This window comes from Lucilia cuprina, chromosome 2 (assembly GCF_022045245.1).
Source record: "Lucilia cuprina isolate Lc7/37 chromosome 2, ASM2204524v1, whole genome shotgun sequence".
In the NCBI taxonomy this organism is placed as follows: Eukaryota; Metazoa; Arthropoda; class Insecta; order Diptera; family Calliphoridae; genus Lucilia; species Lucilia cuprina.
Genome location: NC_060950.1, coordinates 22,432,661 through 22,444,931, shown reverse-complemented (window position 1 = coordinate 22,444,931; position 12,271 = coordinate 22,432,661). Strand labels below are relative to the sequence as shown.

The 12,271-nt window shown below is 38.4% G+C and overlaps 1 protein-coding gene across 20 annotated transcripts in view; it reads left to right on the top strand.

Annotated features, from left to right (window-relative positions):
• LOC111683929 overlaps positions 1 to 12,271 on the top strand; it is a 231,783-nt gene that overhangs the window by 191,241 nt on the left and 28,271 nt on the right. For all 20 annotated transcript variants that reach the window (XM_046950590.1, XM_046950586.1, XM_046950573.1 and 17 more), the window contains 12 exons: positions 64 to 3,258; positions 6,833 to 7,159; positions 7,223 to 7,540; positions 7,605 to 7,946; positions 8,009 to 8,305; positions 8,365 to 8,673; positions 8,735 to 9,382; positions 9,440 to 9,757; positions 9,816 to 10,151; positions 10,213 to 10,521; positions 10,593 to 11,549; positions 11,604 to 12,260. In XM_046950590.1, the coding sequence (XP_046806546.1) occupies positions 64 to 3,258; positions 6,833 to 7,159; positions 7,223 to 7,540; positions 7,605 to 7,946; positions 8,009 to 8,305; positions 8,365 to 8,673; positions 8,735 to 9,382; positions 9,440 to 9,757; positions 9,816 to 10,151; positions 10,213 to 10,521; positions 10,593 to 11,549; positions 11,604 to 12,260 (8,013 nt within the window). The remainder of the gene's footprint in view (positions 1 to 63; positions 3,259 to 6,832; positions 7,160 to 7,222; positions 7,541 to 7,604; positions 7,947 to 8,008; positions 8,306 to 8,364; positions 8,674 to 8,734; positions 9,383 to 9,439; positions 9,758 to 9,815; positions 10,152 to 10,212; positions 10,522 to 10,592; positions 11,550 to 11,603; positions 12,261 to 12,271) is intronic.

The window sequence follows — 12,271 nt, the reverse complement described above, 5'->3', positions numbered from 1 at the left end:
TAACAATATCAAATAATTGTAAAAAACAGAAATATGCTAATTTTTTTAAATTTATTTTTACAGCCATTGTTGTGGATGATAAACCAAGTACCGAAAAACCTCCATCATGTGTTCCATCACCTTGTGGTCCGAACTCTAAATGTCAAATCATCGGTGGTAGTCCTGCATGCTCTTGCTTACAAGACTTCACTGGTGCTCCTCCAAACTGCCGACCTGAATGTGTTCTTAACTCAGAATGTGGTCCCACTGAAGCCTGCATCAATCAGAAATGTCGCGATCCTTGTCCAGGATCTTGCGGCTTTGAAGCTAAATGTCATGTACTGAATCATGTTCCTATTTGTAATTGCTTGGATGGTTATACTGGTGATCCATTCGTACGCTGTAGTCCTGTTCCCGTTACAGAAACTCCAAAGATTCCAAATGATCCTTGTGATCCAAATCCTTGTGGACCAAATGCAGATTGCTTCAATGGTGAATGCAGATGCCAAGATAATTATCAAGGCAATCCCTACGAAAGCTGTCGTCCAGAATGTTCTCTGTCTGCTGACTGTCCACGTGATAAGGCTTGCTTGCGTAACAAGTGTGTCGATCCTTGCCCTGGAACTTGCGGTGTCAATGCAGTATGTGAAGTATTAAACCATATTCCAGTGTGCTCTTGTGTCAAGGGTTATGAAGGAGATCCATTTACGAACTGTCGGTTGAAGATAGAGGAACCAGAAAAACCAGTCGAACCTTGCTCACCATCTCCTTGTGGTGCCAACAGCCAATGCCGCGACATTAATGGTCATGCCGTTTGCTCTTGCTTAGATGGATTCATTGGATCGCCACCACAATGTCGTCCAGAATGTGTGGTATCTAGTGAGTGCTCCGCATTGCAGGCTTGTGTAAATAAGAAATGCGTTGATCCCTGTGCCGGCTCTTGTGGTATTGATGCCCGTTGTGAAGTTATCAATCACAGTCCTATTTGTGGTTGTCCACCTGGCAAGACAGGAGATCCTTTCAAGAGTTGCTTCGATATACCTATTGAAGCTCCAAGAGATCCAGAGATACCCAGAGATCCTTGCGTACCTTCACCATGTGGGCCTAACTCCATATGTAAGGCTGGTCCCAGTGGTCCTTCCTGTCAATGTATGCCCGAATTCTTCGGATCACCACCTAACTGTAGACCTGAATGTATCATCAATCCAGATTGTCCTTCAACACAAGCTTGTATTAATAATAAATGTCGCGATCCTTGTCCTGGTTCTTGTGGCACTAATGCCGAATGCCGCGTTATCAGCCACTCTGTATCATGTTCATGTCCAGTCGGATACGCTGGCAATGCTTTTGTTCAATGTATTCCACAAGAAGATGAACCAGTTAAACCGTGTGAACCATCACCATGTGGTCAAAATGCAGAATGTATTGAACGCAATGGAGCTGCTTCTTGCAAATGTATTGATGAATACCAAGGCAATCCTTATGAGGGCTGTCGACCAGAGTGTGTTCTCAGTTCTGATTGTCCAACGGATAAGGCTTGTATACGCAACAAATGTAAGGACCCTTGTCCTGGCATCTGTGGTTCAAATGCTCAATGTTATGCTGTCAACCATGTTCCTAACTGTGTATGCAATGAAGGATATACCGGCGATCCATTCTCCAACTGTCGACCACAACCAAAGTTACCACCACCGACACCTGGCAACCCTTGCCAGCCTTCACCATGTGGCCCTAACAGTAAATGCCGTGAATCAAATGGTTTGGCTGTATGTTCATGTCTGGATTCCTTTATTGGTTCACCACCAAATTGTAAACCTGAGTGCACAGTTAATGCCGAATGTCCACAAAATAAGGCCTGTCATAAATTCAAATGTGCCAATCCTTGTGCTGGCACTTGCGGTATCGATGCTAAGTGCGAAGTAATCAACCATAATCCAATTTGCAGTTGTGCATTGGAAATGACTGGTGATCCATTCACTAGATGTTATCCAGCACCTATACGCCCTAAAGATGAACCAACTAAACCCAAAAATCCTTGCATACCTTCTCCTTGTGGTTTATATTCAGAATGTCGTGTCAGTGGAGATCAACCATCATGTTCTTGTTTACCAAATTACATAGGAGCTCCACCTAATTGCCGACCAGAGTGTGTGGTTAACACAGATTGCCCCTCTGATTTAGCATGTATTGCCGAAAAATGTCGCAATCCTTGTGATGGTACTTGTGGTATTAATTCCGAGTGTCGCATACAAAATCATTTGGCTATTTGTACTTGCCGCTCTGGCTTCACCGGAGATCCATTCAGCCAGTGCATTGAAATTATTGAAGAAAAGACTCAGACTCCTGTGGAAGTGGATCCATGCGCTTTACAACCTTGCGGAGCCAATGCTGAATGTCAACCAGGCGGTGTCTGTGTGTGCTTAAGAGACTACCTAGGAGATCCCTATGTGGGTTGTAGACCAGAATGTACTTTAAGTACTGACTGCTCACCCAACAAGGCTTGTTTGAATAAGAAATGTGTTGATCCCTGTCCTGGAACATGTGGACAAAATGCCCAGTGTGATGTTACCAATCATATACCAGTATGTACTTGTCCTAAAGGCTACACCGGCGATCCATTCATCAATTGTCGCCAAGTGGTGCGCAATGATTTAGTACCAACAGATCCCTGTCAACCAAATCCATGTGGACCCAATAGCATCTGTCAAGTTTCGGGTCAAGGTCCCAGATGTGCCTGCAAGCCCGGTATGTTGGGCTCTCCACCCGCTTGTAAACCGGAGTGTATTGTTAGCTCAGAATGTTCGCTGCAAACAGCATGTATCAATCGCAAATGTGTGGATCCTTGTCCGGGAGCGTGTGGTCAATTTGCCAAATGCCAAGTTATTAACCACAATCCTATTTGCACATGTAATAATGGCTACACTGGAGATCCATTTACACGCTGCTACGAAGAACCAAAGGTTATCGAACCAATTAGACCCGTTAACCCATGTGTACCATCGCCATGTGGTCCCAACTCTGAATGTAAGGTTGTGGGTGATAGTCCAGCCTGCTCCTGTGCTGCTACATTCTTGGGTACTCCGCCAAATTGTAGACCCGAATGTACCATCAATCCAGAATGTCCATCAACTAAAGCATGCATCCGTCAAAAATGTGAAGATCCCTGTGTGGGCTCATGCGGTTTTAATGCTCGCTGTTCTGTTGCCAATCATATGCCCATCTGTAGTTGTGAAGTCGGTTATATTGGAGATCCATTTACTAGCTGTCAACCAATACCAGGTAGGATTTTTATAATCTTTCTTATACTGTTAGGTTTCAGGCATAACCAAAAATTATTAATGGTGATGGAAATTGATGAAATTAGTTGAAAAATTTGTTTTTTACTTTCTAGCAAATATGCTTTATTGGATTTCAAAAAAAAAAAACGGTTATGCCTCGAAAAAAAATATAAAAGGAGTAAAACTGTGATACACTTTCAAATAAAGTTTTTATACTTTCCAGTGATTATATTTTGATATAAGGCATATAGAACATTTTAAAAGATGGCCACTTTTAATATGTCTACTGCATTTTAGTAATTCGGTTAAGGGTTTCGACCTTTAAACCAGATTATCAAAATGTAAATGTCTTAAATTTTAAAATTGAAAACTTATGGAAATATTACTTTTAAAAGAGTTTTAAAAATTTTAAATTTTCTTGCCGCAGCTATAGTTTTACTCCTTTTACATTCAAGCACAGATTAGAACTAAGATTTTCACCGTGTTTTACGTGTCTAAATATATCTTTTAGAAGCAATTTTTAATATAAAATTGCAAAAAATGTCATTACACTTAAAGAAGCTACACTGTTAATTTAAATACCTTATGAAAATGTCATAAGTTTTATAAGTCTAGGGAGTTCTCTTCGGTAAAAAGTATTTTAAACTTTTTATTTTTTACAAAAAAAAAACTTAGGACTTAAACTTTAGGATTATTGCCTTTAAAGGCATAACTTCTGAACAGATTAGGACGATCTTGATCTGTTGAAAGACTTACAAATTTGCACATTAAAAAACAGCTTGCACTTCTTGATTATATTAAGCACTAGCATACCCTGGGTGCTTCACTACCCTAACTATGTTCAATATCGTAAAAATATCAAAAAGTACTATCGGAAAAACGAAAAAGTACAAAGATCTCTTTCAATAAATTCTCATTTAATAAGGACCGTGTGTTCCGGTTAACCATTATAAAGAATCCATTTGAATAATAGAAAAGTAGTTCCCACTTCCAGAATATTATTCAGTCAAGACCATGTATGTTAAAATTAATGTTCCAAGGTTGAATATTTTAGAAAATTAAAAAAGTAGAATTTATGAAATAAAAAGTACTAAAAAGTTGTCTCTTAAAGGATCTTATTCAATCAGGACCGTGTATGTTTAATAATCATGTGTTTTCAGTTCATATTAAAGAACATACATAGAGTATCATTTGAATGAAGAAAAAGTACCAAAAGTGGAATAAAGTTTACCTAAGTGGAAAGTACTAATAAAAAGAGTACAATGTTTCCCCTTTTTGCTTAGAAGTATACTTTTTCGAGAATTAAGTTTACAAAATGTTCCGTATTTAAATAATTGTGCTTTAAAAAAGGTACCAAACAATTTACTCGAATTTGTGTGAGTAAATAAACTACTTTTTGAAATTTTATAAAAGTTTGCTCAATGAGTTTGAATAAAACCATAAATACAGTTTTGTCCCTTTTACACCCAAAAAGGACTGAATTTCAAAAAAAGTACGAAACAGGTGTCTCATAATTTTGAGAGATGTATCCAAAATATTTAGAAAAATTTGATTATGTCCATTAGTTTAAAAGTTACAAAGGGCTGAAAAAGGTACCAAAGTCACCTTTTTTACACTTTTTTACCCCTTAAAAGTACGAACTTCAAAAAAGTACCAGACACCCATCTGCTCATTTTAAGAGTAGATACAGGTGAATTTAAAATTTTTCTTGTATCACTAATATTATGTAAGATATTTAAGAAAACCTGTTTTACCCGTTTTTTCCCCTTTTTACACGTAAATGTGCAAATTTCCAAAAATCCCTCCTTAGTGGATCTACATAACCAAAAACACATCTACTGTCAAAATTTCATGATTCTAGGTTCAGCCGTTTGGGCTGTGCGATGATGAATCAGTCAGTCAGTAACGCTACTCTTTTATATAGATAGATAGATAGATTACAACAAGAATTTAATGTTTTCGCAATTTAAGAGAACTCCTTTTGCATTCTATTGCAAAAAAATGTTTTAAATGTCAGCACTTTATATGTTTAAATGTCAAAAACACTGCAAATGGCACTTAAATTTAAATAAAAAACGCGTTTTAAATAATTTAGTTAACAAAATAAATCAAAAAAAATCTAGTTCTAATTTGTTAAATTTTTTTTTAGCCTAGTAGAACGAAAAAAAGTATTTTTATCACCATAAAACACAACTGCATTGCAAAGAATTAATATAATTAAAATTATTTTTTTTTAACTTTAAATTCTTAAGCGAAATGCAGATTTCAATAATTACTTTAATTCTGTACGAATTGTCTGAATTTCAAAGTATATTGAAAGTGTTTTAGGGTTTTGCTGTCTTATATGGCAAATGATAAAAGTACTTTTCTTCAAATAAGTATATATTTTAAAGTATTTTAAATAATAATGCCTTTTTAAATATATTAATATATATCAAAATATAACGCAAAAATTATTAGCCAAAAATGCCTACTATCTGCCTTTCAAAATGTAACGCCTTTTAATTACTTAATGCTATAAAATTCTTTGGAAAATGCTTATCTTTTTACCCCTTAATATACAACTGAATAAACCTAAAATATATTTACACCATATCTTACCCATAAATACATACTTAATAGTAGTAGTTTTTGAGAAAATGTATTTGAACAATGACCCCTATTAACCCTGTTTTGAATACACACCACGCTTTCGTTAATTGGCCCCAAACTGCGTTTATTTACTATTTTTACTTGATTTGACCCTAAAAAAACAACAATAAAAAATAATACTTAACCCATTATGAAAACGACACAAAGCCTTTACGCCAAATTAATATTTAAACAAAAAAACACTGCGCTTCTTTTTTATCGTTTGTATTCTGAAAAACAATCAACGTTGGTACTTTTTTTTTGCTCTTTTTGGACCCTGATTTAAAAACACACACCAAAATAAAATAATGCTTTATTAATTTGTTTTACCAAATTTAGTAGTTTATAATTTTATAATATTAATAATTTAGTATGTAAGAAGAAATCTGTAACCAAAAAAAAAAAACTAAAAATAAACTAAATAAAATTAATTTATAACAATAATAATACCAGAGTTTTTACTTAAGTTTAATTTAAAAGAAATTAAAAAAAATTTAAATTTAAAACGCGTAACACTTATTAAACACAGCTCTTTTAACACCGCTAAACACAGCTCAAATATACACTGAAACAAAAATCAACTTGTGCACTTTTACAATAATAATTAATGTTTTTTTTTTATAAAAAAATGCAATTAATGCCCATTAAAAATAAGTAGTGTTGAAAAAAAGTAGTGCAATATTTGCTAATACCAAAATAACAGCAATTGAATAAAATTTTATAAATAAAATAAACAAAATATTAAAGCTTCACTGACCAATCAATAAAAAAACCTTGTGGAAATTACTCACCCAAATGCAAATCACCAATTAAAAACAAATCCAACACCTGAGTATGTAGTACTAATCAGTTTTAATGGTTAAATGAATTCTAAGAAAATTAATTAAAATAATTTTCTATTGTTTTGCTCTTCTCTTCCTATATAATTGTGCAACAAAACGTAGAACGTATTGTCAATGAACATATAACACCATGTGAACCAAATCCTTGCGGTTCAAATGCCATATGTAGAGAACAGAATGGCATTGGTTCGTGCCAATGTCTGCCGGAATACTATGGAGATCCATATCAATCGTGTCGACCAGAATGTATTCGTAATTCTGATTGTCCAACAACTAAAGCATGTACACAAAATAAATGTACAGATCCTTGTCCTGGTACATGTGCTTCGAATGCCATCTGCTCGGTAACCAATCATATACCCACCTGCTCTTGTCTATCCGGTTATATAGGTGATCCTTATAGATATTGTCAAAGAGAGCCAGAGAAACGTAAGAAATGTTAACAGCAAAGTTTGTCAATTCGAAATATTCATTTATACTTTTAACCCTTAGCCGTCCGTTTGCAAGAACCGACAAATCCATGTGTACCATCACCGTGCGGTCCTAACTCTCAGTGTCGTGAATTAAATGGTCAGGCTATATGTTCTTGTTTGGAGAATTATATAGGTTTTCCTCCAACCTGTAGGCCAGAGTGTGTTTTGAGCACTGAATGTTCTGCTGATAAAGCTTGTATTAATCAAAAATGTCAGGATCCTTGTCCTGGCACCTGTGGTCTTAATGCTGAGTGTAGAGTTCGTAATCATAGTCCGATTTGCCAATGTAGACCTAGATTTACTGGTGATGCTTTTACCAGATGTTATCCCATACCACGTAATTATAAATATTCTCATTTGTTAGTGAAATTCGTCTATTATCATCATTCTCTTATATTTAGCACCTGCTCCTGTTATTAAACAATTTGCAAGAGATCCTTGTGTTCCTTCGCCTTGTGGTCCCAACTCGTTGTGTCGTAATGTAAATGGTGTACCATCGTGTACTTGTTTGGAAACATATATAGGAGCTCCTCCCAACTGTAGGCCAGAGTGCTCGATAAGTTCGGAATGTGCTTTAGATAAAGCTTGCATTCGTGAGAAATGTATGGATCCATGCCCAGGTTCATGCGGCTTTTCAGCCGTCTGCAGTGTTATTAATCATACACCCATATGTACTTGCCCCGAAGGTTATACCGGTGATCCTTTCAGTTCATGTAGGCCAGCACCACCGGCTGAGGTCTATAGTAAGTCATTTGCAGAAAACATTTAAAAGTTAGGATTTACTAAAAAATATGTATATTATTAGATGAACCTTCTGATCCATGCCGACCTTCACCATGTGGTGCAAATGCTTTATGCAATAATGGTGTTTGTTCTTGTCTCCCCGAATATCATGGGGATCCATATTCAGGTTGTCGACCAGAATGTGTTTTAAATTCGGATTGTCCCCGCGATAAGGCCTGCTCTCGCAGTAAATGTATTAACCCTTGTCCTGGTACATGTGGTGATAATGCCATTTGTGACGTTATCAATCATATACCAATGTGCAGATGTCCCGAAGGTACTCAAGGAAGTGCTTTCATCAGATGCTCTCCTCAACAAAGTAAGCCAGATTTAGTGATTTGATTTAGTGTAGAATAAACATAGTCATTGTTTTTGTAGAATTGGCTACGCCTACGAATCCCTGCCAACCCTCACCATGTGGACCCAATTCTCAATGCCGTGAAATTAATCAACAGCCCGTCTGTTCTTGTCTTCAAGGATTTATAGGTTCTCCGCCTACTTGCCGACCAGAATGTACATCTAACTCAGAATGTCCGCCCACACAGGCTTGTCTAAATCAAAAATGCCAGAATCCTTGTCCTGGCACCTGTGGAGTTAGTGCTCTGTGTTCGGTAGTAAATCATAGTCCCTTCTGCACCTGTCCGAATGATTTTACAGGAAATCCATTTGTTAGATGCCAGCGTATAAGTATGTCAGGAAGTTGTTAAGTTTTAGTTTCCGATTTAATTTGGGATTTTCGCATTTTCAGTTAAACCTGTAAGCGATGTGGTACCTCAAGATCCTTGTCGCCCATCTCCTTGTGGACCATTTTCTCGCTGCAAACCCATAGGACAATCTCCCTCATGTTCTTGCCTTGAATCTTATATAGGAAGACCTCCAAACTGTCGTCCTGAATGTGTAACCAGTTCCGATTGCGCCAGCAATTTGGCTTGTGTTAATCAGAAATGTGTAGATCCATGTCCTGGTAGATGTGGCTTAAATGCCGAATGCCGTGTAGTCAGTCATGCTGTACAATGTGTTTGCGTTGTCGGATACACCGGCGATCCATTCGTACAATGTAATCCTCCTATTGAAAGAGATGTCGTTGAAGTTCTAACGCCTTGTAGCCCTTCACCTTGCGGTCCAAATGCTATATGTAGAGAACGTAGTGGTGTCGGAGCCTGCCAATGTTTGCCGGATTATCATGGCAACCCTTACGAAGGCTGCCGACCAGAATGTGTACTTAACTCGGATTGTCCTTCAAACAAAGCTTGTCAACAACAAAAATGTCAAGACCCCTGTCCAGGAACTTGTGGACAAAATGCCGAATGCCAAGTAGTAAATCATTTACCTACTTGTAATTGTTTTGCCGGTTATACAGGCGATCCGTATCGCATTTGCACCCAGCCAGTCGAACGTAAGGAAAAACTAAAAGAAAAATTTCGCAAATACTCAATTCATTATTTATCTCTAGCAATACGTATGGAATATGTTAATCCATGCCAGCCTTCTCCATGTGGTCCCAATAGCCAGTGTCGTGAAGTCAATGAACAAGCGGTTTGTTCTTGCTTGCCAGAATTTATAGGTCAACCACCTAGCTGCAGGCCAGAATGCACCATATCTTCAGAATGTTCTGCAGATAGGGCTTGTATAAATCAGAAATGTATAGATCCATGTGATAGCTCTCCTTGTGGTCAAAATGCTGAGTGTAGGGTTCGTAATCATAGTCCTCTGTGTTCTTGTAATCGCGGATACACTGGAGATGCTTTCACTAGATGTTACCCCATACCACGTAAGCTGGAAAAATAATAGAAATAGGTTAGTTTTATTTATTTGTTCGTGTTATATAGCTCCTACGCCGGAAGTTCAACGAGAGGAAATCAGAGATCCATGTGTTCCTTCACCATGTGGTCCTAACTCGGAATGTCGCAATTCAAATGGTGTTCCGTCGTGTTCCTGTTTAGCAACATATATTGGACAACCACCTAATTGTAGGCCAGAATGTACAATAAACTCAGAATGTCCTAGTCAACAGGCCTGCATTAATCAAAAATGTAGAGACCCATGTCCCGGAGCATGTGGTATTAATTCCATTTGCCGTGTTATAAACCACACACCTTCATGTGCTTGCATCGAAGGCTATGTTGGCAATCCCTTCACTAGTTGTTCACCAAAACCACCAGAACGTAAGAAATCAAACTTTATAAAACACAAACAAACTCTAAGTTACAATAACATCTCGAACAGCTACTACTCCACCACCTTTGGATGATCCTTGCTCTCCCTCGCCTTGTGGCCCTAATGCCGTATGCAATAACGGCCAATGTACCTGCATACCAGAGTACCAAGGAGACCCCTATGTAGAATGCAGACCAGAATGTGTTCTTAACTCAGAATGTCCTCGCGATAGAGCTTGTATACGCAATAAATGTATGGACCCATGTCCAGGAACTTGTGCGACAAATGCGATATGTGAGGTACACAATCATGTTCCTATGTGCCATTGTCCCGAAAACATGATGGGAAATGCCTTCTTCGAATGTCGTGCCATATCAAGTAATAACATTTGTTATTTTTCGCGTGGAATTTGTCATTAAAAATTACTTTGTTGTTGTTTCTCAATTTAGCCCCTGTGCCAACAAATCCTTGTCAGCCTTCACCCTGTGGTCCTAACAGCCAATGTCGTGTAGTCCAAGGTACCGCTGTCTGCTCTTGTCTTTCTGATTTTATAGGTAGTCCGCCGCATTGTAGGCCAGAATGCACTACAAACTCCGATTGTCCACCAGATCAGGCTTGTCAAAATATGAAATGTAGAGATCCTTGCCCGGGAACTTGTGGCTTTAATGCTGAATGCAATGTTGTTAACCACACACCATACTGTAGGTGTCGTAGTCGTATGACAGGCGACCCATTTGTAAGATGCCAGGCAATTGTGGAGCCCGTAAGAGATGAGAAAGTTCCTAAAAACCCTTGTCAACCATCACCATGTGGTCCTAACTCGGAATGTCGTGTTAGTGGAGATTCTCCTTCATGTTCATGTTTGCCCGATTTTATTGGTTCGCCTCCACAATGTCGACCAGAATGCATTTCAAATTCAGAATGTCCTACAAATCAAGCGTGTATAAATCAGAAATGTAGAGACCCTTGTCCAGGATTATGTGGTCAGAACGCGCTTTGTCGGGTATTCTCCCATACACCCATGTGCTTGTGTAACGATGGCTATACTGGAGATCCATTCTCCGTTTGCAACCCTTTACAGCAGACACCAGTAGAAGAAGTAAGACCTTGTATCCCTAATCCCTGTGGTGTTAACGCGAAATGCATCGAACGTGGAGAAGCTGGTTCTTGTCAATGTTTGTCAGAATATTTCGGTAATCCTTACGAGGGTTGTCGCCCAGAATGTGTGTTGAATTCGGATTGCGCTTCAAACAAAGCTTGTCAAAATCAAAAATGTGTGGACCCTTGCCCAGGAACCTGTGGTCAAAATGCTGAATGCAAGGTTATTAATCATTTTCCATCGTGTGATTGTGTACCTGGGTACACTGGAGATCCATACAACTTCTGTTCTGTTCTTCGAAGTGAACGTAAGCCTTCGTCAATTGTCATAGGCAATTCCTCTAATAATAGTTTTATTTTAGCTGTTCGTGAATACGTTAATCCTTGTCAGCCTTCACCCTGTGGTCCCAACTCGCAATGCAGGGAAGTGAACAGTCAACCTGTTTGTTCTTGCCTGATAGAGTATATAGGTTCACCACCGGCTTGTAGGCCAGAGTGTACATCTAGTTCTGAATGTCCTTCGGATAAGGCTTGTGTTAATCGCAAATGTGTAGATCCTTGTCCTGGTGTTTGTGGTCAAAACGCTCTATGTCAAGTACGTAACCATAGTCCAATTTGTAGCTGCAACAATGACTTCACTGGTGATGCGTTTGTCCGTTGCTTCCGCATACCACCACAAAGAGCCGATCCGACACCCCTACAACCCAGAGATCCCTGTGTTCCTTCGCCTTGTGGTCCCAATTCGCAATGTCGTGACATTGGTGGTTCACCATCGTGCTCTTGTTTACCAAACTTTTTGGGTTCACCACCTTCTTGCAGACCTGAATGTACAATAAATTCGGAATGTGGCTCTCAAGAGGCATGTATTAATCAGAAATGCCGTGATCCTTGCCCAGGCTCATGTGGAATCAACACTTTATGTTTCGTACGAGCTCACACCCCTATATGTACGTGTCAAACAGGTTTTACAGGAGATCCATTTGCTGTTTGTAATCCAATTCCCCCACCACCCGCTAAAAGTAAGACCTTA